At 49.8% G+C, this 24,328-nt stretch overlaps 2 protein-coding genes across 5 annotated transcripts; one reads left to right on the forward strand and one right to left on the reverse strand.

The window, feature by feature from the left end:
• Nucleotides 1-1,947: 1,947 nt before the first annotated feature.
• Nucleotides 1,948-7,135, forward strand: LOC149359339 (uncharacterized). The gene is made up of 2 exons (XM_089571594.1): nt 1,948-4,013; nt 6,986-7,135. Exons 1-2 carry the CDS (start codon nt 3,382-3,384, stop codon nt 7,011-7,013), a joined length of 660 nt encoding a protein of 219 aa, XP_089427720.1. The 5' UTR covers nt 1,948-3,381; the 3' UTR covers nt 7,014-7,135.
• Nucleotides 7,136-9,523: 2,388 nt separating this feature from the next.
• LOC149359340 (3-dehydrosphinganine reductase-like) lies at nt 9,524-21,453 on the reverse strand. 4 transcript variants are annotated; one of them, XM_089569028.1, is made up of 5 exons: nt 18,974-19,272; nt 18,467-18,776; nt 18,266-18,385; nt 14,651-14,830; nt 9,524-10,094 (listed from the first exon to the last, which is right to left on the reverse strand). In XM_089569028.1, exons 1-5 carry the CDS (start codon nt 19,057-19,059, stop codon nt 9,714-9,716), a joined length of 1,077 nt encoding a protein of 358 aa, XP_089425154.1. In that variant the 5' UTR covers nt 19,060-19,272; the 3' UTR covers nt 9,524-9,713. The 4 variants fall into 4 exon arrangements, with proteins under 4 accessions (XP_089425154.1, XP_089425156.1, XP_089425155.1 ...); XM_089569030.1 differs by lacking the exon at nt 18,974-19,272 and adding exons at nt 19,937-20,069; nt 21,193-21,453 and having other exon boundaries at nt 9,525-10,094; nt 18,266-18,776; XM_089569029.1 differs by lacking the exon at nt 18,974-19,272 and adding an exon at nt 19,388-19,882 and having other exon boundaries at nt 9,525-10,094; nt 18,266-18,776.
• Nucleotides 21,454-24,328: the final 2,875 nt, after the last annotated feature.

Below are 24,328 nucleotides of genomic sequence, written 5' to 3' on the forward strand. Positions count from 1 at the left end.
CACAAAGAAGGACGTCTACCCCCTCCCCCGCATCGACGACACACTGGACCGGCTCTGCAACGCTAAGTATTTCTCATCGATGGATCTCAAGAGTGGCTACTGGCAAGTTGAGGTCGATGAAAGAGATCGCGAGAAGACCGCATTCATCACTCCAAATGACCTCCTCGAGTTCAAGGTGATGCCGTTTGGTCTCTGTTCCGCACCAGCGACATTTCAGCGAGTAATGGATACAGTGCTGGCAGGCCTGAAGTGGCAGATTTGTCTAGTATATTTATATGGCGTCATTGTCTTCGCCTCGAACTTTGAGGAGCACCTAAAATCTTCGAACATTACTAGACGTAATCAAATCCTCCGGTCTCACCTTGAAAGCAGAGAAGTGCCACTTCGTCTATGAAGAGCTGCTCATTCTAGGCCACATAGTTAGCAAGGAGGGAGTACGCCTAGACCCGCAAGAAACAGCTGCTATCGCTGTTTCCGCCACCGCCGATAAGAAAGCTGTGCGCAGATCCTCGGACTGTGCGCGTATTACCGACGATTTGTCAAGAATTTTTCGCGCATTGCCGAGCCACTGACTCACCTGACAAAAGCAGACGTGCCATTTAAATGGGAAGCACCGCAAGTGGAAGCCTTCAAGGAACTTCAGCGTCGTTTACAGTCCCCACCGATCCTCGCGCACTTTGATGAAAACGCTGAGACTGAAATTCACACCGACGCAAGTAGTGTGGGCCTAGGCGCTGTCCTCGTTCAGAAAATTGACGGAGTGGAGAAGGTCTTCGCATACGCTAGCCGTTCCCTGTCCAAAGCCGAAGCTAATTATTCGACAACCGAGAAGGAGTGCCTTGCCATCATCTGGGCTACGTCGAAATTCTGCCCCTACCTGTACGGTCGACAATTCAAGGTGGTCAGCGATCATCACGCGCTGTGCTGGCTTGCCAGTCTGAAGGACCCATCCGGCCGCCTCGCTCGATGGAGCCTGCGCCTCCAGAAGTTTGACGTCACCGTCGTTTACAAGTCCGGACGCAAGCACTCTGACGCCGACTGCCTGTCACGAGCCCCTGTAGGTGCACCACCTCCGGACGACGATGAGGACGCCTTCCTGGGTGGGACCCTTCAGCTCCAGCTCTTTTGCGCAACAGCAACGCTCGGACCCCGACCTAAAATGCCTCATCGAGTACTTGGAAGGCAAGGTTTCTTCGCCCCCCGCCTCGTTCAAGAGAGTATTGTCTTCGTTCTGTTTACAGAATGATGTCCTCATGAAGAAGAACTTTGCAGCGAACAAAACAGCCTACCTCCTTGTTGTACCTGCAAGTCTGCGCGGAGAAATTCGTTAGGCTTCCCACGACGAGCCGACAGCTGGCCATCTCGGTTGTTCTCGCACCCTCCGCCGCATTCAAGACAAGTATTACTGGTAACGAGTGTCTGCCGATGTCGCACATGTGCTGCAAATCTGATGCTCCAAGAAACCCCGAAATTTCTCACCATGAACTGGCGTCCGACGAAAACTTCCAGAATTTGTGGCTGCGTAATATTTCGCGGCAAGGCAGATACAAGTCCAGCTAATGGCTGCAATGCTCATCTGGTGTTATGTGAACGATACGTTTCAAAGAGGAAGACTACAGGAAAGGAATGAAGTACAAGGTGCTGAAGCCAAAGGCGTTTCCGACCGTTTGAATTTGTACCCAACATACAAACAACCGCTGCTTTCCAAGAACCAGAGAACGCTGATCTGACGCTCTCACTTCACATCTCACGTGAGCGGTGCATCAGAACAAGGTGTGTTGAATGCTCTGAAGGCTGTGGAGAAACGTAGACATACAGTCGTGACTGCGGAAAACGGGGAAAGCGAACATCATCGCAGAATGATGCCGGATGAAGCGGAAAGCCATGCTCCGGACGAGTGTATCGCTATTAAAGTATGCCGGCTAAAAGACAAAAAAAAAAAAGAATAAAATATATAAAAAGGACTCCTGCCTTTGCTCAGAACCAAGTGGATCAGGTTGTTAATTAGAACAAACTGATCCACTTGGTTCCGAACAAAGGTGCTTATCTGGCTGAAATTATTTCCGGAAAGCTGAATTAATACTCACCACCTTTTACAGACGTCGGTAATATTCAACAATTTTACGACGGGTTATTTGATAAGGTACTTTTGTCCCCAAGAAACAAAAGAGACGAAACACGAAAATGTGCGTACTATGCAAATGTAAACAAAATGCTAGCTGTTTGCGAGCGTACTCTAAACAGCGTCAATAAATAATTCAATGCGTCAAATTGCATCTCCTGGAGAACTTCTTGTGCTATAAAAATTAGCTGCCCATGCGAATATGAACAGGGGGCGTATTCGAATTCATTTTTTTTTGTTCCACTTACAAAAGTATGATATGTCTGTCTTGATTTCTATTTAAAATTGTTACAAAATGCTTTTCATTTGCAAAATCACAGGGCGACCCACGCAAGCGAGTGGGCTCCGCGTAGAAATGTACTTTCATTGTATCACATCAAGAATGTCGATCACTGGCATCGATTTGGCAGGTTTTACAGGAGACATTTCGTGGACTGGAACAAACGATGTGGGGAATGGCAGTGTATACTGCGAAATCACAACGGACAATTCGGCTAGATATGCGGCCGCTACCCCGATAAGCGCTCGACTTCGTCACCGATAGCCAGCGCCATGGTCGCCGCGGCTGTACAAACTGGAAAATTCGCCATCACCGGTGGCGTGGCGCATTCGGCGGGTAGCTGCTAGAGTAGATCGAGCGGGCTTGCTATAGTAAACGCTGAGTCCGACGAGGAAAAAATTCGCGTTGTTTTGGCAGCGAATTTTTATAGCACTTGCTAAATCTAAATTAAAAACTGAAACGCGGAAAGAGCACCCGTATCCCTGAAGATATTAGCTGCTGGTTGTAATAATATGACCGCTAGAGCAATAAACTAAATTCTGCAATCAAGTCTGCAGAGAACAAATCATAAAATAAAATAAACAAGTTATAAATTTGGCGTTGCGGGTCCGTTCTGCTCTTGTCAGAAAGCTTGGTGCCTTGATGGGCCGGCGCTAGTGGTGCCCCCTCGTGTGGAGCCCCCTTGCGTTCCAGAAGTCTGGGCACTGAAGGAGAGCGAGGGTAAGCAGGAAATGGGAGGAGAGGGAGAGGTATAAAAGGCCCCGCCTTGGAGAGAAGTCCCCAGTCGTCTGCGAATGCTTGGGAGTGCCTTCCACTTGCGCATTTATCGCTCCTCACGAAGAGGCATTTGACGTGTGCTTCAGTAAGTAGAACCGTTGCATATCTGTAGCTGACGCGGAGTAGCGGTGAACAATTTTCCGGCTGCACGTATCAAGAACTGTGAGCCTGAATTCTCGTTCCTTTATTCGCAGGCGACAGCATGGAGGACCCCGTTCGTTACAGCGAGTGGAAGAGCAGCGTCGACGACCTGATGCTTCAGGACACTCCACGAGCGTCTACGCCGCTGCCCAAAAGCGACCACGATTCCAAGGAGCCGTCAAATTCGTCCAGTTCGTGGGTGTCTTCCGCTGTTCCTTCCACGTACTCTTGCGCCACCTCAGTGAGCAGCTCTGGGTCCGGATCCAGCCTCTCTCCGCCGTCGCGGCCAAAGGAAATCCCCGCTGAAGAATCTGGGTCTCGCTGCCGTCGGAGCTTACAATTCTCTGACGGTTGCAGGCACCATGACAAAGGCGGGCGCGATGATTCCGACGAATTCCCGTCAAGCGCTGGTGATGTGGAAGGCGCTCTTTTGGCTAATGAGTTGGAGCAGTTCAGCAGAGAGACGTCTTGGAGTTCTCTGGATAGCCTGGAGGACGACTCCGACCAGCTGCCTGCGCTGTTCCAGCGCTTCGCTGTGAACGGTACTGCCTGTGTCATATGCCGTGAAAGGCAGCTCTACCGTTTGCAGCGCGATCGCATCATACGAGCGCTGGAGCTCCCAGACACGTCTGCCGAGCTACACATCACTTATGGAATCTTCGGAAGCAGCGACGAGAGCTGGGAATCCTCGGAGTAAGCTAGCATATATTACTCCTCGGAGTAACGCTTGCGCATATTTTCTGTCGATGCCTTGGCTACGTACTATCGTGAGCAATATGAGCAGGAACACAGGAGCGCGTGCCCGATAGCCTCGAACCCTACAGGCAGCGAAATGCGGCGGCCGCTGTACGAAACAAAGTGGAAAGGGCGCCGCTGTTCCGCTAACTGCTGGCACTCCCGCCTCGCTAACGCTGCTGCGAAACGGCAGCTGATTGCGTGTCGGCGGCTGATAGCGATAAGACGATTATGGCACTCAGAACATGGCAGTGTGTCACCTGCAGTTGTGCGAAAAATGTCGCTGTTAACCTTTTTTGCTCCGTTTGTGTGTGTGTGTGTGTGTGTGTGTGTGTGTGTGTGTGTGGAGCAGAGTGGTCTGGCCCGATTCTTAGATATTGGCAAGCATACTGCAACGAGTATTTTCAGGCCAACATTTGAAATGGCCTATCGTATGGCCAGTCACACCTTCCCGAGAAGCGTCCGAATCAATCATGAACAAGAAATAAAAGGCTACGTCGCGGCCGACGCGCCTCCTTTGATTGATTTCGTGCAAAAATGCTTATAAAAACACACCACGACTGTCTGTCCTTAGCAGTGTGTTTCAGCGCCCAACAGCGTCTCGAGTGCCTTTGAGTAAGCGGGAAGAAGTCGTTGAACTGTCTAAGAAAGGTTACTGGCAGCGGAACATTGCTGCCTTGACAGGCTGCCAGTTGAAGACTGTGAACAGGATAGTGCAAGCGTATCGAGATGAAGGACGCATTAAGGATGCGCCGCACAAAAGGCGACCCCGTGCCACATCGATGAATCAAGACCTACAGATGGGTGCTGCAGTCAACGAGAAGCCGTTTCAGAGTGCGAATGACGTGCGCAGTGCTCTCGGCCTGGAGCATGTAAGCGACAGCACGGTACGACGAAGGCTAAGGGAAGCCGCACCCAGAAGTCGCATCGCCGCTCAGAAGCCCCTTCTAACAGGTGCCAGCAAAACTGCTCGCCTGAAGTTCTCTGTCAATCACCGTTGCAAGAGAGTGGAGGACTGGAAATATGTAATCTTCTCCGACGAATCTACTTTCTCGACTCGCTGGGACCAGCAGAAAAGAGTATGGCGCATGGAGAACACACGCTTCTGTCCTCAGAACATCAAGGAGGTCTCCGAAAGTTGATGCACATCAATAAACGTATGAGCGGCTATTTTGTTTGACGGGCTAAGTCCCATTGTAAGAACCCTTGGGAGATTTACGAGTGCTGCGTGTTGCACATTGCTGGAACACGAGATGATCCCCTATGCATTGAATGGTCCACACCGCGGTGGGTATTATCTATTCCAGCATGACTTGTCTCCCGTTCCCACAGCAAAGGTCGTATCGAGTCTGTTAGACAAACTAGGGATAAGGAGGCTGGAGTGGGGTGCGAAATGTGCGGACATGAATATCATAGAACATGTTTGGGCACGAATGAAGGCAAAACTTTCAAGGCTCCCCTTGGACTTGGCGACCGCCGATGAACTGTGGGAAGCTATACAACACGAGTGGCAACATCTTAAAAGTGACACAGCCTTCATTTAGGCTCTCTATGGATATTTGCCAGAAAGAATGGAGGCCGTCATTCAAGCCGGCGGAGCCATGACCCATTATTAACTCACCAAACGTGCAAGAAAAGCTCAAGCTAATGCATATATAGGGGGGTACTTTTTGTGTGCAATCAAATTTTGTTACCATTTGGCGAGCGTCCAATAAAAGATTTGAACCCACTCCTGCATGCAACTTTTCTCCGTTCACAAAAACAAGGATGCAAGCCAAACACGTATCAGAAAACAGTGTTGCTTTTTCTTCGGCGTGAACGCTATTGCAGGCGCTACAGTATTGGGGCAGTATCACTGCCATACGTCCCGCGCATATCATTGAAATAGAGAGAGCGAAAAGCATTTTGCGCAGAACTGCAGGCGATATATTGCCACGTTCTGCGTTCCATAATCGCCTTATCATCGCTAGCAGCCGCTGACACGCAATCAGATGCCGCTTCGCAGCAACGTTAGCGAGGCGGGAGTGCCAGCAGTTAGCGGAACCGCGGCGCCCTTTCCACTTTGTTTCGTACAGCGGCCGCCGCATGTCGCTGCCAGTAGGGTTCGAGGCTATCGGGCACGCGCTCCTGTGTTCCTGCTCGTATTGCTCACGATAGTACATGTGCTGCTTTAACATTATTTTCCTTTGTGATGTCGACTTCGTGCAAGAAGGTTGTGGCGAACTGCGCTTTCATCCCTAGCCTGAGAGCATAAGAATACCCTCGGTGAATGCATGCTCCATGTGGGTTCATCTATTTCAGTCGTGAGGAGGTTGTGCTGAGGGAAACGTATGCTCACATTGCGGTATATATCTGTGAAGTTGCATGTTCGGTTACCTGTGCTTATTATTTAATTCTAATCCGCCTTTTAGAGCGCAGCTCTTTGGCGTCCGTTCCTGGGTTTCGCGTCGTCGTCGGCGTTGTTGTCGGCCTCGTAACCAGCTCCACCCCCTTTCATCCCTCCAGCGCTAGCAGCGACCGACTGATAACGCTGGATGCCGCTGACGCCGCTAGAGAGTCAAGATAACGTGACTGCATAGAACACCGTCGCCGCCATGCAGAAAGAGGAGGAAAGGGTCCCCCCCCCCTGTTCTTGTGTGGCGGATAGGGTGCTCTTCAGTTGCCGACGCGCCGGTTATTTCACGTAGGCCCCGGCACGTCGACGAATATGTGACCACCTTACCACGGCTAGACCTGGTTCTTAGCGCTGCGGAAGCGAGGGTATCATATTGTTTGTGTCGGCATCGGCGGCGTTGTCCCTGAAGCCAACTCCGCAGCTGGGGTTGACTCACTATCGAAAAGGTGAAACAGCTTATTTGCTGCGCTCAAATTTCGCATTAGGAAGTAACGTAATCGTCGGTAATTTTTTTGTCATTCTTTTCCCATTACAGCCGACATTTCGTGCTTCACCCTGCGTGACTGAAGCGGGCGACTAAGCCTGGACGTTTTCTCGCCTCGTGGGCATTCGAATTCTTGGTGCAGAAGTCGCCTTAATCTTGCTTAGTCTGTAGCAATGTTAATAAACTGATTTTTTGTTTTCATTTCGTACTTCTGTGTGTTCTGCGTCATGCTGTCACTACTCCGCTTCCGCCTGATTCCGGCATAAGGTCTTGCCGACGGGGCTAATCGAGAATGGAAAAGAGGATGGTGTTACGAAGGATTGCTGACTCTCTAAGTTCGGGTGATAATTTACGCTTATATATGCTACCTAATGATTCGTGGCTATCGTTTTTCGCTGGTATCAGGAGAGCCATGAAGGTGAATAAACTACCGGGACGCTTTAACCACCTTAGCTTTTTAAACGGGCATGCCGCTGCACTAGGCGAGTTTTTTTTTTCTGCTAGCGAGAGCTGAGTGCTATTTTGCAAGTAATGTCTGCCGTATCGTATCGCCCGATGTTTGCTCGTGGCTTGTCGCGTTTGGCATGCCTTGTTGTGCATGCGAAAAAAAAAATTCAGAAGGACGTTTATGGCCGAGTGTTTAACTTCTTGACTGTCAGGTGCTCACTACTCTTTTTAATTCGAAAAGACAGGGCAGTGCTGTGCTACAGCAAGAGTCCATCGTTGGCTCGCATTTTTGGCCAGCTATCGCTACCAGATAAAACATAAGCCGGGATCTGCTATCAGTCATGCGGACGCATTGTCTAGCTTGCCACTACCAGACACGGGTGACCGGTGTGATGAAATCTTTCATTTTTCTTTGAACGAGTTTCTATTCAAGGCAAAGAATGTGGAACGAGAAACAAGGCGAGATAAACTACTCAGCACTGTTCGGCAAATGATATGGCATGGCTAGCCAGAAACTGTCTGATGAGCTGAAACCATTCTGGACGCGCCGACAGGAGCTGAGTATAGACGACGGATGCCTTGTATGGACAAACAGTGTGGTCATTACCGAGTCGCTACAGAATCTTGTACGGGGTTTGTTGCATAAGCAACATATGGGCATTTCTAGAATGAAATCAGTAGCGAGATCTATAGTATGGTGGCCTGGCATTGATGACGCTCTCGACAGAATTGTGCGGAATTGTCAAATATGCCAGTCAGTTCTCTCCTCCGCACAGCCCGTACCTTTGGAACCCTGGTAACTGTGTGAAAACCCATGGGAACGAGTACATTTGGACTTCGCAGAAGAAAAAGGGAAATTGTTCCTTGTCGCGATTGATGCTTATTCCAAATGGTTGGAGGTCAAGGTAATGACAGTGACAACTGCCGCTAAAACGGTAGGCTGTGTTCGTTCGTGGCTTGCGTCACATAGACTGCATGTGGAAGTAGTAACCGATAACGGTCCGCAGTTTCGAGCAGCTGAATTCCAAGATTTTCCAAGGCTGACAAAATTAATACCTCTGCTGATAAACGCAGAGGTGCGCAGTAAGTGTTTGTTGTCGGTGATCGTGTGTGGGTTCGCTCTGTGCGTGATAATGTGGTTAAATGATGGCGTGGTAATGTTACCCGAGTGAAGTCACCGTCAACGTACTTGGTGTGCGTGAGAGACATAGTGCGGTTTGTGCACGCGGACCACCCGCGACGAGCCAGCATCGCATCAAGTGCACGATCGAATGTTAACCCAGACGTGGAACTTCCGCATGCATTGGACGGAGTGCCACATTCACCCAGTACAGGACAATCGGCTGAGCCATCCCAGTCTACCCGACCAGCACAGCGAGCAAGCGGCGAGCAACCGGTGCCACTACGAAAGAGCACCAGAGAGCGGCGTCCACCCGATCATTTGACTTATGCCTGTTTTTAGAACTGGAAAGTGGAGGAAGTGTCGTATCCTATCGCGATGTCTGCTCGGGGCTTGTCCAAGGCGGATCTAGAACGGTGGCGAAGGCTGAGCCCAAAAGCGGTTTAGCGCGACTGCAGCATAGCCACATGATGGGGGGCAAAACACTCAAAGAAACTATAAAACTACAAATTAAAATGTTATACACCAACAGAAAGAGAAAAAAATATTCTAACACCTTGTTTTATAAAAGAAACAAGTCATTTTATTAAAACATGACAAATTTTGTAATTTTTTGCAACGCTCTTGTCCTGCCCTTTGTTGACGAGTGTGCGGTGCATTGGCAGCGCGACGTTTGCAGACCTTGTTTCGGTACCCGGCCAGAGTGCTCGCGGGAGCTTACGAAGCAGTTTCTTATCTCCAGCTGTCTGCAATGGCGCGCCTGGGAAAGCGCGTAAATTAAGCTTGCCGGTCTCGAAATGGCCCATTCGAGAAGTTTTTGTCGTCCTTGCTCGTCGCTTCTCTGTCACTGTTTGGCAAGATTTCCACCCCGTAGCACCGCTGCAGCAGTTTTATTGGTTCTATCGTTTACTTCGGGATTTTTTTTTTCCGTCCGTTAGCGAGACCTACCTTTGGTAGGTCTCGCTAACGGACTAAGGAGCATGCCGAGCTATCGCTCTAGTACTTCTAGCCTCTACAGCTCGAGGCAAGCACGCAGACGTCTGTACATAGTATATGCAAAGGTTTCAGCACTGGAAAAGATCGACCCCCTTTCATGAGTCTCGACCGCCACTGTGTAAGTTACTAGGTGAGTCCTGCAAAGTTCATCCTATATGACAGTCATAAACACTGACATGTGCTTCGAACACTCCTAGGTCCTAGCGCCATGAGCAGTTAGTTCTCCTTATTGCCACCCCGGCAGTCTGCCGCACAGCGGGCCACAATCCTGTAGAAGTGTGTCAGGTAAAGGCATCCCACAATGCGCAGCACGCCCATGGTCGCAGCCTGCGCCACCAGCTGGAGCAGCGAGCTCGGTGGCATCATTCCTGCGCACAACGTGCTGATGACGCGACCGTCCATCCCCACGGTCGAGGTGACGTTGCCTTCCAGCAGGTCCTGCAACAGGGCGCGGGCCACAGCGTCGGCCGACCACAGACCGCCAGCTGAAGAAATGAGCTTGGTCTCGGTGGGCTTGGTTCGCTCTTCTTCGGCGAAGCCCGGTGTGTCCGTGTCGGGAGGGAAAGCCACCATCACGTGCACTCCACGGTGCTTTACCTGCGCAGTATAAAGCCGCTTGCTTGGACGCAATGTTTCTGCAAATTCTCCGTCCTACGAATGAGACTCATCGGGCAGCGCCAGGCTGTGGCCCACATGTCTTATGATCATAATAACTTTATTGCCTGGACGATGCTTACCAAATCAACAAAAACAAATTTTTACCGCTGATTGTTGGTAGCAGATGCCAGATGCTCTTAAATATTTCTTCCGTGAAATGCACCGCTGATAATGTTCGAAAGTCCGGGCTGACCTACAACTGTGCCTTTGTGGCCATGGAGTGTTATAGGGTACGCAGGAAGTACTGGGTTCAAACTTTGCCACGGTGACCGCATTTCGATGCAGGTGAAATGCTAAAACGTTCATGTACTGATATTTCAGCGCTCTTTGAAGAATTTAGAGTGGTCAAAATGAATCGGAAGCCTTCCACTGACATGTGCCTCAGCCTGGCCGCTGCTTAGGATATGACAGGTACGCATTCATTGAACAGCACGCTCTACTGGGCGAGTTGGAAGTAGTTCAGCTTGAAGACCAGTGCAAAACAGACAAAGGACCAACAAAAGAGAAAAAGACACAGCGCCCGTGTCGTCTTCTCTTTCGCTGGTCCTTTGTCTGTTTTTCTCTGGTCTTCAAGATGAACACATTCATTATCGTTTCGGTACAGGCCAGTGACTTGAGGAAAAACAGGAGCTTTGAGCAAGCACTGCTTCCTACATCAGGACCGTCTTCACTCGCTAGCTAACCCTTGGCAGTTGTCCTGTGTGCCTCAAACCCAGTCTGGACAAAAGCATTTTGCAACGAAACATAGTTTCTGAACGCAATTTTTTCATATATTCTAGGATTTCACTATGACAAACAGTATATCCGCAGATATTCTCTTGGCAGGCTTGCATTCTTCGCTGTTAACGCTTCTCCTATCATCTGAACCGTCCCCCATTGGGTTTCTATGGCGGTCTCAGCCACTCGAAGCGAGCGGTGGAAAAATTTCAAAAAAGAAAGATTTTCTACGCTTCGGATGAATGGACCATTACATCCAATTTCCATAACAATGCCTTACAATACTCTAATGTTGAACATTGTTGTCCAGGAAAGCTGGACTTGATACTCTGGCTGTGCCTTTTTGCAATGGGCTGCTTCTGACTCCCTGGAAGGAAACGAAACTGAAGAGTGACAAAAAAAAAATGACTGCACTTCAAGAACTCTTCCTTTCTCAGTACTTAGAAAAATACACACCATTTAACAATGGCGCCAGAGCACATGCACTTTCTTAGGGCTTACGTATTATCTTCGTTTGTTAACGTTCTGATATTCTACGCCCCTTTAAAAAATATGATCTTCAGCATCATATAGTGTTGCTAATTTAGGCGCCAGCAATCGAGTGTGAAAAATGAACAGAATAATTACAAGTGATATTAAGGGGAGCAATCGTTACCAGGAGTAAGGGACAGCGACCAGCCCGTGGCGCTAAGCCTAGCAGTCTATAACATTCTATTCCGCAGCCATTCGGTTGCTTTCTTTTTTTACGTTACAGGTGATGTCAACGCGCCTTTCAAATGTTAAAAGCCGTGCCCCACGTAGTGGCAGCCAAACGAACTGGCTTGTCTCGAATTCCTGGTTATGGCGCAAAATCCAGACAGCGCTTTTTAAAAGACATGTTGACTTTAATCATCCCTCGCAAGAAACCTATCTCGTTTCTGGGATTATAAACATAAGGAACGAAAATCAGCCCTGGTCGAACTTGTTCACTGATTCAGCCTTTAATAGTCGTTTGCAAGCCGCCCTGAGGAATTTGCTCATTCGTGAACGTCTTTCAAATGACATTAAACGCGCAAGCATAGCGTTGTGCTAGTCTAGCAGGTAACCTCTGATAAACAAGAGTAGACACTTTCTTTTTCTGCAGTGAGGTGACTCAAAATAGACATCAGGAATGAGGCTGCACTTTTATTTCCCGTTTCAGTGTTCCCTTATAAAAATGGTCTACAGACAATTTTGTCAGTTCGTAAGTTTGTCAGTTCATATTCTATAAAGTGTCTATAGATAAAAGTCTACTAAAAGTGTATAGCCATAAATCTATCGATTGTCTACAGACTGTCTATACGGTTTGTATATCCGATAGACCATTCTCTAGGATTTGTCTGTAGACAGACTACAGACTTTATAGACAGAAGTCTATGGAAAGTCTATAACTCTGTAAAGAAAGTTTTCCAAGGGTCCTGCGCAATATGAATTAATATGCAAGGGAGAATGCAAGGGTTCAGGATCGATGGTTGGGAGATCGAGGTGTAGGACGCCTTGCGAGCAGTCGATCAGGGCGGAGTGTTCTGACAGGAAATCGAGGCCGAGGATGAGGTCATGAGCACAAGGGTTCAAAACAGTGAACTGCACCGGAAGGTCATGGCCAGCAACACTAACGCGTGCAGTGCAGAGTCGGTTTGGTTTGGTTTATGGGGTTTAACGTCCCAAAGCGACTGAGGCTATGAGAGACGCCGTAGTGAAGGGCTCCGGAAATTTCGACCACCTGGGGTTCTTTAACGTGCACCGACATCGCACAGTACACGGGCCTCTAGAATTTCTCCTCCAAAGAAATTCCAGCCGCCGCGGCCGGGATCGAACCCGCGTCTTTCGGGTCAGCAGCCGAGCACCATAGCCACTGAGCCACCGCGGCGGCCAGTGCAGAGTCCGTCAACACTAACTGTTCCACCGTCCGCGACACGCACTCGAGACCGAGCCGGCGTGAGAACTTTACTTAAACGACGACGAAGTTGTGCACTCATGACAGAGATATGCGCACCAGTGTCGATAAGCGCACGCACGGGGACACCATCAACACAAACGTCTAGTTGGTTCAAGTGGGAGGTCTGTAGAGGATTTGTGGGCCTGGTCGTGGATGCAGCGTCACCTCCGGGAGCTGCATCAGCTAGTTTTCCAAGTCAGAGCGGTCGTATGAGGCTGCCGAGGATCGAAGGTGCTGCGGGGATCGGAAACGCCGGCCTCGGGGAGATGGAGAGCGGGAAGAACGACGTGGTCGGGAGCTGGCGAGATCATTGGCCGAATCTGATTGGTCATGAGGTGGTCGGGGCGGAAAACGGGGGGGCATATCTGAACGGTTGGCATAGGAAAGCTCGGTGCGAGGAGTCGGAAACCATCTATTGCGGCAGTGCCGGGAAATGTGGCCGACACAGGAACAATTGAAACATATTGGGCGATCATCAGGCGTCCGCCACTCTGCTGGATTACGGTAGCGACGAAAGTACGGAGCCCTTGGACGGAAAACATTCCTGGTTGGTGGTCGGACCTAGAGTTCCCGATGGAACAGATAGCATTTGAGAGGTCCAAATTTGCGAGTTCCTCTCGCACGACGGCTTGAATGAGGGAGACATCGGGCAAGGGGTGACTGGGGGTGGTAGGTTGAGGGGCCGCAGGTGCACAGGCCTCCATTTCGTGGCGAGCGATCCGGGTGACTGCGTCGCTGATATTGAGAGGCGAAGTGGGAGGTGGGCAAGGTGGTGGCTGCTGCAAAACACACGTAGATGTGGCGGCCGTATGGGGAAGTCGTTCAAACTGTGGAAATATGCGCCGGCTCTTGACTTGCTCGAAGAGACGGCACTCCTTAATAGCGGCATCCACGGTATCACATCCTTTGCACAGAAGCAAATGGAAAGCGTCGTCCGCGATCCCCTTCAGGATGTGGCCCACCTTTTTGTTTTCCGACATGGAGGTGTCAACCTGGTGGCATAAGGCAAGGACGTCTTGTATGTACGTGACGTAACCTTCACTGGAGGACTGAGCACGTGACTCAAGGTATTTTTGGGTTGCGAGCTTCGAAGCATCCGGAGGTCCGAACAGAGCGCGAAGCTTTTCCTTGAAGATGTCCCAACTCGTTAGTTCGTCCTCGTTGGTGTCGTACCATTGCCTTGCTGTGCCAGATAAATAGAAAATTACGTTTGCCAGCATGACGGTGGGGTCCCACCTGTTATGGGTGCTGACACGTTCGTACATGGAGATCCATCTCTCGACGTTTTCAGTTGAGGCACCGGAAAAGATGTCGGGGTCACGGGGATGAGCCATGACCATGAATGTAGTGGCAGTGGCACTTGGCGAGTCGCCGGGCTTCGTCATTGTAGCGGTCCCGGTGTAGCGACCGCTGCGAAGCTCCGTGTTGGGATAGTCCAGAACGAGAGGAAGGGGAAAGTCCTCACCTCCACCAAGATGTTACGTGGCAGGAGGCGTTCACGCCACGAAGAACACTGGTGCACTGACGCTGAACAGAACACAAGCACAGGGCGCACCGGATGCCAAAACACAGGCCACCGTCCAGGATTCGGGGCCCGAGCACGCGCCAAGCGCCCTCTCACTTCGTCGGCCTCATCTTCTCTGAGTCGACCCGTAGCAATATGAGCTATTGCATGATAAGTTAGGCTATGTCTCGGTTGGCTGGTCAGAGTCGCCACACCTGGAGTGCTTAAGAATGCCTGAAAGCTTAGGCAGCGGTGACATGATTTCGCTGCCGCCTCCAATCCATTATTAGCTCGGATGAACAAAACTATAGCACTCACCTCCATACGGAGAGACTGTGCCAACCCGACGAGGGCGAACTTGGACGGGCAGTAGGCCGTGTACCCACAAATCCCCATGAGGCCGGCAATAGACGACACAAACGTCACGCTTCCAGAGCCACGCTGCGTCATGCCTGGCAATACTGCGCGGGTAGTGTGTACAGCGCTCAGGTAGTTCACCTGTTGGAAGTACGATGGGTCGTAATTGTAGTCATGGCGGACATTTCATTTTATTTATTTATAATAGTGCCAGTATCTGGTTGAGACCTTTGCAGGTGGGAATTACAGGTATCATACATAGTAAAGGATAACATTCCTAAAAGCGGCTGTGCAAAGGACAACTACAATCTAGACAATTCATTGCACAGAAAAACTGAAAAGAAGTTTGACAGATTTCCACAAGTAACCTAAAGAAAAAAAGCATGCTAGTTCAGAAACCTAAACATAATATAAACATGGGAACAACACATCTTATACTCCTTGAAATAGACAAAAATTAAGAAAAGCTTTCTAACCACAACTTTAGTTTTAAAACGCGCCTTCTAGTTCAGAACAAAAATTTGAAAATGATTCAGCGTTAGTTATGGATGCGTCTAGACGGTTACATTATCTTGTTACTAGAAATAATTTTTATTCTCTTGTTACTAGAAGGGAAGAAAGAATATTTGAAAGTGTTACTGTGGTAAGGATATTCAGTTAGCGTATACGCGTGCTAGTTTCTTAATGCACGCTTTTGTGACAGTGAAATGTACTTTGATGAATCGATCTTAAAAGTGTTATTAGGAAGCTGATAAAGAAATTCTAGTCGCGCGCGTTTTGCCCTTGTTGATAGTGTTTCGAGCCCGGAGATTACAGCTAGTTTCGTCGGTGAATCAGTTTTTTGTACCTGTTGTGAATAAACCTCCCTGCTTTACGTTGAATTCTTTCAAGTCGTAAAATATTGGTTACACACTGAGGAAACCAAACAGTGTTAGCACATTCTAGAACAGATCTAATAAACGTTTTATAAGCTAAAAGTTTAGTTTCTGTTGGCGCAAGACGAGGACACCTTTTAAGAAAAAAACAGCTTTAGTAATGCAGTTGAAGTGATGTTGTCGATGTGTTTGCCCAATCTAAGATCGTTAGTTAATGTAACTCTTAAGTATTTGTATTCGTTGACGAAGGCCAGTGGAGTACCATTGATGTTATACAAGACATTTGATGGCTGATTTTTTCTGGTTACTGCAGTTGCTACAGATTTCACCTTGTTAATTGGCATTTGCCAGTCATTACACCAGTCCGAAAGTTTTTTCAGTGATCGCAGTGCTCGTATGATAGAGAGAGAGAGCGAGACAGAGAAAGAAAAAAAAAGATGAACGGAAAGGCAGGGAGGTTAACATGCAACGCCCAGTAAGCAACCCTACACGTGGGAAAGGGAACGGAGAAGAGATAGAAAGTGGAGAGAGGAAAGGAAGATCAGTTTTTCACGTGTCCGTATGATGGTTCCCTATCAATGCCCAAGCTGATTTTCGGATGTGATTGTTTACTAACCAGGTGAACTGAACTGCAGAACATGAACCTTCGTGTTCAATAAGCCCCATATTGTGCCAACTGCTAGCATACTATCCCAGAAAACTTGCCTGCTTAATTACTGTTCGTAATTATTTACTTCCCTCGGCTACTGTCTTTTTTTCATTGATGCCCAGTCCGTCGCTCTAATAAACCACTGGCTATCTATTTTTCTCGCTACATGCCTTGTCGAATTCTAACTGCCCATTTTTTTTTCAGCCAGCACCACACGAACTCGCATTTATTCTCTCTAGGATTTTATCTTGCTGTGGCTTAAAGTTAAAGGTGTACTGAAGAGGATTCTGAACATGTCTTTTTGCCGCGGGAACTCGATCCACACGTTCCTAGCATTCTTAGAAACAGTGACTTATTCCTCTGTGTGGCCGATTTTTCCAATTAAAACGAATTAACGTCCGGCTCCCGCCTTTTTTTTTAATTCTGTCTCGTACGGTGGGCGGAGTCGACCAACGCGTGGAGCGCCTTTCGCAAAGTCCCGTGGAGGCTTTGCTTTCGCTTTATTTTGTTTTTTAGGTTTCCATGAATAAATAGTTTCATTCGCAGATAATATAGCCGCAAAATAAGCCCGAAGAAATAAAAATACGCGCGGACTATTTGCTACTACGGACTACTACGTATTACTCCGCCGATGGTAGAGCGGCAAGCCGCCACGGGACTGGGCGAAAGGCGCTCCACGCGTTGGTCGACTCCGCCCACCGTACGAGGCAGAATTCAAAAAGAAAAGGCGGGAGCCGGACGTTAATTTGATTTAATTGGGGAAATCGGCCACACAGGGCAGTAAATCGCAGTTTCTAAGAAAGCTCGGAACGTGTAGATCGAGTTCCCGCGGCAAAAAGACAAGTTCAGATTCCTCTTCAGTGCAACTTTAAGCCTATTGTTTTGAGCTCCTGTGCACTCAGTCCTGCTCTTAGTAAGATTCTAATCTCTTTTGTTAAATTTGAGGTTTAGGCCCACTAGTGAGCAGCGGCAGGACGTATCGGGTATGCAGGGTGTCACACGGAACTTGAGCCAAGGCGTTAAAAACAGGATCATCCTTGGACAAAGAAACGAAAGAAAAGGGGTCACTTAGTTGCAAGCAGGATTTCATGCAGCGATATAACGTGGTTCTCTATGCGGAATAACGGAGCTGAAAGTACTCGCAGGCGTTCGGCCCTTCCCAGGGGCAAACGAGCGACATCTGCATTTGCGTCACTCTGGGATTGCGTACCCTAACAATAGGAGAGAATTTAGGCGTTATCGATGTTATGCTCACGCTTAAATATTGTTTGTTTGGTGGAGATTCGCATGTACCAGTGCAAGTCATCCAAGTCATCCAGTACCAGGCCAGGCCAGCAATACAGTAGCAGTGCCAATACAAGTACCAGGCCAACAATACACGCCAGTTGTTAGTTCAGAGCTGTGTTGTGCCCCTGTCGTCCCTCCGTTCTCTTCTTTGGCCTGGTGCCGTTGGGCTGTTTCGTAACCGTCATGCAAAACCAACTAGCCCATCAGCTCGTGCTCTCATAGCTACCATTAGTGCTGAAGCAAACTCCTCCGCAGGATGCAAAAAGCAAGAAGTACACAAATGTAAGAAAATGAAAATTTGTCTTAGAGCAAAGGAAATGGCGCATTATCTGTCTCACATGTCGGCGGACACCTGGACCACGCCGTAAGGGAAGGGATAAAGGAGAGAGTGAGAGAAGAAAGAAAGAGGTGCAGTAGTGGAGGTCTCCGGAATAGTTTCAGCCATCTGGGGATCTTTAACGTGCCCTGACATCGCAAAGCATGCGGGTGCCTTTTGCGTGTCGCTTCCGTCGAAACCCGGTGGCCGGGTTCGAACCCGGGAGCTCGGGCTCATTAAGGAGAGTCCTAACCATTGAGCCACCACGGCGGGCAATCTAAGAGCCAATATGTCATATTTACGCTAGAATCTACCACAAACAAAAGCATACGGGCCATAATCTCCCTCGCAACGGCGGCTTAAACACCGTGTCTCATAGGCCCTCCTTCCAGACTAAAAGATCGGAAAGAGATTGACCACTGGCTCAAAGTCCCACAAGACCCACTTACCTCCATCATGCGTCGAAAATCGGAGAGAGGCGTCTCTTCGAAGCGATGGCTGACCGCTGCCCCCGCACAGTTCACCAGGTAGTCAACAGGCCCACACACGTTCTCCGCCTCCACCACGCCCTGAGCCAGGGCCGCATCGCTGTTCTCGCCTTCCGTCAGGTCCGCCGACAGCGTGTGGATGACCTGCTCGGGTGAGCTCACCTGTTCTCGCAGTTCCATCTGGACTTCTCGAAGCCGGTCCAGGTTGCGGGCAACCAGCGTCACGCTGGCGCCCCGGCGTACCACCGCTCGGGCCAGCGCCCGGCCGATGCCGCTCGAGCCGCCCGTGATGAGAAAATGGCGGCGCAGCAGCCTTGCCTTCCGGACCTGGTGCCGGCGCCGTAGCCTCCACGCCAGCAGCAGTGCGCCGAGAGAGGTCAGCAGGAGCAGCACGTAGTACCACCACGGATCCTGAGGAGCCGCTGATGAAGGCCACATTACGATGCCCACGAAGCGGTTCTGTGAAGAGCGACTGCGAAGGAGAGAGAAAATGTGCGTGTGGTCTTTTCAACACTGCGGGACCAAGTAAACTGTGACGCCGGCTGGGCTCTAATACACTGCTCTCCCAGCTGCTTCAAATAACCGTATCTGGATGCGGTAACGGGGGCCTCGAACTCGATCATTGTGAATTTCTTTCATGCTTCCGGTGTTAGCCCGAAATATACAAACCTTTTACTGGCAGACAAACAAGGCCCGGTGTGAGCGGGCGGCACGCCCTCGGAGACCTCGCCCGCCGGCAAGAACGAGGCATGCATTCGCTGACGTAAACGCGGCGACGATGAGCTGCGTTTTTGATAAACTGTTCGCTCACACGTTTTCAGCGCTAACGCATGCAGCCCACATCTCTTGTTGTTGTGACTGAGAGAAGGATGAAAAGGAAATTGCACGGGCCTGCTACTGGCTCGAGCCAAGCCACCACCGCTGCCACGTGCAGATAGAGGAGAGTTAAAAGATCAGAGGAAGGAGAGAGAGGAAAGAAAAGACGCACGTCGCAGCAACAACTGCGTCCGCCGGAGCGGACGCTGCTCAAAAAACAGATAAGCGGCCGAAGCCGCGCTCGCCGAAGCGAGAACAGATACTCACATCTCTCTATCAGCCAACGTACTTATAAGCGCGATTCAGGCGCTTGCTGACCCAGGCAGCCAGTTATGCGCACTTCCTTTCCTTGAAATCATCGGAGTGCAAAACGTTCTCAAAGCAAATGCCAATGAACACAATGAACGCCGACGGTCTATGGCTTCAGCGCCGCGTTTCTGGCACAACGTTGTCAAATTGACCCAAGGAGCCAGTTATGCGCACTTACTTTCCTTAAAATGATCGGAGTTTAAAACGTTGCCAACGCCAACGAAAACAATGAACGCCGAAGGCCTATGACTTCAGCGCCGCGTTTCTGGCACAACGTTGTCAATGCCTGCAGCCCACATCTCTCTCTCTCATCACCCCCCGTACATATATGCGCGATTAAGGCGTCCACTGACCCAGAGAGCCAGTTTTGCGCACTTCCTTTCGTTAAAATGGCACAACGTTGTCAAGGCCAACGCACGCAGCACACATCTGTCACTACCGCCACGTAGCTTAAAGCATGATTTAGGTGTCAACTGTTCAAAGGGGCAGTTACGCGCCTTTCCTTACTTTTCCAATCTCCCGTTCCATTGGTTTCGCAGCTTACAGCGCGACTAAGGTGTCCACCACTGGTTGCAACGTACAACGGTGACGGCGACGGCGACGCCGCGAAAGACAGAAACGGGCGCCGAAGAGCTGCGCTCTGAAAGTAAGCCAACGTTGTACGGACAGAGTTACTACACGCGATACAAAACAGAGCACAAAAAATCTCTGCCTCTCCCGTAACCGAGAGTAGAGTAAGCATGAAATGTTTACGGGCATAACACGAAGCGTACAAGGACATGACGAGACGCAGGCCTGACAAGAATGTATAGGCAGCGCGTTTGAAACTGTCTGAAGTGCGCAGACGCGAAAGCGTTTTCCGCACCACTTTGACTGCCTGTGTGACACTGGTGACGTCACCACTTGATTACGTCACACATAATTGATGACGAAGTAATGACAAATTAATAATTAGTGACTAATTACTGATTATTGACTAAATACTAAATGCTAATTAATGAGGCTCAAGCTTCGCCTTTAGGAGTGGAACGCGACAGCGTGTTGTAGCGCTGCCAGGCAGTCCACGGAACGCCACCACCCGTTCGGCGCGATGCCTTGCCCTTTAAACGCGACGCTTTTTGAGGAAGGGAAATTACGCAGTAATTCTCTGTCATCTCGGTGGATACCCGAACCGCACAGTACAGGAAGGGAGGCACGCCACCACCCGTTCGGCGTGGTGCCTTGCCCTTTGAACGCGACGCTTTTTGAGGAAGGGAAATTACGCAGTAATTCTCTTTCATCTCGGTGGATACCCGAACCGCACTGTACAGGAAGGGAGGCATGCCACCACCCGTTCGGCGCGAAGCTACCGGCGCTTGTATGCCGGTCCTGTAGGAGGGCTTAGAGAGTCTCGTTAAATCTCGTACGGTGCCCGGACGCTCTCGTTTCAGTTCCCGGATGAGTGGAATTCAGTGCCCGGATATTTGCTCTCGGTCTCGGCGTGAAGTCACCGCACTGCCGACAACGGGAGCTGGAAGCATTTCATGCTTAAAAACTAAGAGAGACACAAAGGGAGCAGGCTGGTTATTTCAAGCGCTCAGCGAAACCACGCAAGCCCTCGTACGCTACACGAATCATATTACAAAAAAAAAAAAAAAAAAATCTGCTGCCGCGTTCGAAACAGAAATGCTATTTGCGTGTTCTCACTCAATTCAATATTAGGTTACTTTGAAGCGAATATCCCCAGTGCACACAAAGAAAAGGTCAATAAAATATCTCATCACTTTGTTCTCGGCGTATGGTCGGCCTGGTCGGCAGGTGCGTCGGAAGACCAGAACTCTGGAGGCGGACGTTCTGTCTGCGTCAAGTCGCCACCGCTGCTGGGGCCTGCGGTTCGGTGTCAGCGGGACGGTAGAAGGCCGCGTGAATGGCGGCAAGCCGGTGGAGCCCGCTTTTCCCCGCGTGGTGTTGTCTCAGCGCCACGTCAGAACATCCTCCAGTGCACGAGATGCAGCGTCTTCAAGCTCTTTCCTGCCGCCATGGTGGCTCAGTGGTTATGGTGCTCGGCTGCAGACCGGAAAGACGCGGGTTTGATACCGGCCGAGGCAGTCGAATTTCGATGGAGGCGAAATTCTAGAGACCCGTGTTCCGTGCGATGTCAGTGCACGTTAAAGAACCCCAGGTGGTCGAAATTTCCGGAGCTCTTCACTACGGCGTTTCTCATGGCCTGAGTCGCTTTGGGACGTTAAACCCTCATAAACCAAAGCAATCAAGCTCTTTCCTTGCTTCTTAGTTCGACCTGTTCCCCGGACAAAGTGGCTGTGCAAAGAAGAAGAAGAGATTGGTTTTTGGTTTTTGTGGGGTTTAACGTCCCAAAGCGACTAAGGCTATGAGAGACGCCGTAGTGGAGGGCTCCGGAAATTTCGACCACCTGGGGTTCTTTAACGTGCACTGACATCGCACAGTACACGGGCCTCTAGAATTTCTCCTCCAAAGAAATTCTAGCCACCGCGGCCGGGATCGAACCCGCGTCTTTTGGGTCAGCAGCCGAGCACCATAGTCACTGAGCCACCGCGGCGGCAGAAGAAGAAGAGAGCGGACGACCTGTCGACTGGGATGAAATGTGCCACAATTACTGCCGCTCAAGATGGGGTGGAAAGAAAAAAAAGATGCCAAAAGGAAATGTGGAAGGTGGGTTAGCGCTGCAGCTACTGCGTGCGCCGAAGCGGCAGTGACGGCTGTGAGAAAACCAGATACCTTCCGCTGGCCAAAGCTTGCCCATCTTCGTCGTGTTCAGACATTAACATTCTTTCTTTGAATCACGATCCTGACGCCCGACTGACCGGACTTCGCTTCTTAGCTCGGTTCATTTCGGATAGTTTCTCGCCACAGAGTGAAAAATTGAAAATTAGTGTTCCCGCCGCGCTGGCTCAGTGGTGAAGGCGTTTGTCTACTGAGCCGGAGTACCCGGGTTCGAACCCAACGGCGGCAGCCGCGTTTCGATGGAAACGCAAAAGGCACCCCTGTGCTGTGCAGTGTCAGTGCACCTTAAAGATCCCCAGGTAGTCGAACCTTCCCTCCGCCCAGCGACAAGCTGGACAGGGCGCACGCGGTGACCCTCAGACAACTGCAGACGCTCACGTACCCCAACCCGGAACTATACCACAGGCTTTACCCCGGTACATACCCGACAAATATATGCAAGGTCTGCAACGCCAATGTAGCCACTTTAACTCACATGCTCTGGGACTGCAACAAAAACCTTCACGGTGCTAATTCCGGAACCCTCCCGCCGCGGTTGGCCGCTGCCTTGCGCAGCCCCAGCCTCGGGGACCAACTCTGGGCCGTCCAGCAGGCCCGCGAGGCGACGGCGAGGCAGCGCCTCGACGTCCCCACGTGGGAGACCTAAGGCCCCGTCGGCGAAAGCTCTGCAGGACTATGAATAAAGTTGTTACCAACCAACCTCCACTACGGCACCTCTTTCTTCCCGGCTTCTTTCACTCCCTCCTTTATCCCTTCCCTTACGGCGCAGCTCGGGTGTCCACCGAGATATGAGGGGCAGTTACGGCTTCGTTTGCTTTCCTCAAAATCAATTTTTAATTTTTTCCTTCCACTACGGCCTGTAATTCTCTCTTTCTTGTTTCACTCCAACGTTGCTTCTTTCTCTTACCGCGCGGTTCGGGTGTTCAGCGAGATGTTAGAAAATAGCTGCTCCATTCCCCTCCTCAAAAACCTATTTTCTTTGGCACACTCTTCATTACTGTCACCGTAATTAAAGTTTCTCTTAATACACGTATACTAATTAGTATGCACTCGTAAAGTACCTCTTTAAAGACCACACCGGATACATACAAAACTTCGCTGGTACCTATAGATCATGCGTGCGTACTTATTGACTGCCGGGATGCGCTGCTCTTATTGGGACATGCTCCAGCGGACAATAAAGAAACACTTGACGCCGTTTTATATACGATTCCTGGACGGTGAGCCGGATGTTTATCAATTCTTCTGTCTTGGCGTGCACTGTATTTGGCGAAGCAGGATGGCTGCAAGACACTGCGATGAAGATGCGCAGTCTGTTCGTGATTACTTCGAAGATAATGCGTTGAGGCTGCGTGCAGTGTTCAAAAAGCTATCCTTCGGAGATGGAGTTATCGGTTTGGTGGAGCCGTTGCTTTTCTTGAAGCGGTTCCCGGAGTTTTGAGCGAAACGCATGTCCGCTGCTGATATTTGAGAATGGAGTGCAGAACATAATCTTTTTTTTCGGCCTATGGTAGACTCTCGATACAGGCAATAAAGAAAAAAAACAATCGTGCATGGTTTAGTCTGTAGCGCTCCTGCCTGGCGTCCCATGGTTCGTGGGTTACAATCCTGACTGAAATTTATGGAATTTTCTTTATGTAAAATAAGTAACTTGATAATGTTAATACGTTTCAGACATGTACCGACCTTTATTTCACATTAGTAGTCCTATTTTAAATTCTCTTTCATTTCATCCATCCACCAGTGACATGAGGTTTTCGACATGAGTGACGTCAGCCTCTGGCCATAACGCTGACGCCGTCTTTTCCGCTGAACTGGAGCGCTAAAACTATCACTTTAAAAGCAAAACCGTATAACAGATGCGGACGGATGTCTAAAATAAGTGAGCTGCAAAGTTATCCGAAAGAGAATCAAAACAACCAAGATGGTCATCAGCACAAAAAATCACGTATGTGGAAACGAACTACGCATAAGGCAGTGAAACAGCGGAGCGTTTAGAAAAAAAACAAAAGAAGGCAGCTTACAAAAATACATAAGCAATGGTCAAGCGCAGCCAAAGGTCATCACGCCCATTTCTAAAAGACGTTCTTACCGAGCAACATTGCGTTACAAAAAGAGCGACGTTCCACCTCAGTTATGAGAAAAGTGCCGAGTGCT

Source organism: Amblyomma mixtum, chromosome 2 (genome assembly GCF_055824585.1).
Source record: "Amblyomma mixtum isolate Tamu chromosome 2, ASM5582458v1, whole genome shotgun sequence".
NCBI lineage: Eukaryota > Metazoa > Arthropoda > Arachnida > Ixodida > Ixodidae > Amblyomma > Amblyomma mixtum.

Coding starts and splice junctions, on each gene's coding strand:
- LOC149359339 (XM_089571594.1), top strand. CDS start 3,382: ATGGAGGACCCCGTTCGTTACAGCGAGTGGAAGAGCAGCGTCGACGAC. Junction 4,014..6,985: donor GAGAGCTGGGAATCCTCGGA/GTAAGCTAGCAT, acceptor TTCCCATTACAG/CCGACATTTCGTGCTTCACC.
- LOC149359340 (XM_089569027.1), bottom strand. CDS start 19,059: ATGCATGCCTCGTTCTTGCCGGCGGGCGAGGTCTCCGAGGGCGTGCCG. Junction 18,777..18,973: donor TGTTTGTCTGCCAGTAAAAG/GTTTGTATATTT, acceptor TCTCCTTCGCAG/TCGCTCTTCACAGAACCGCT. Junction 14,831..18,265: donor ATTTTCGACGCATGATGGAG/GTAAGTGGGTCT, acceptor TACTTCCAACAG/GTGAACTACCTGAGCGCTGT.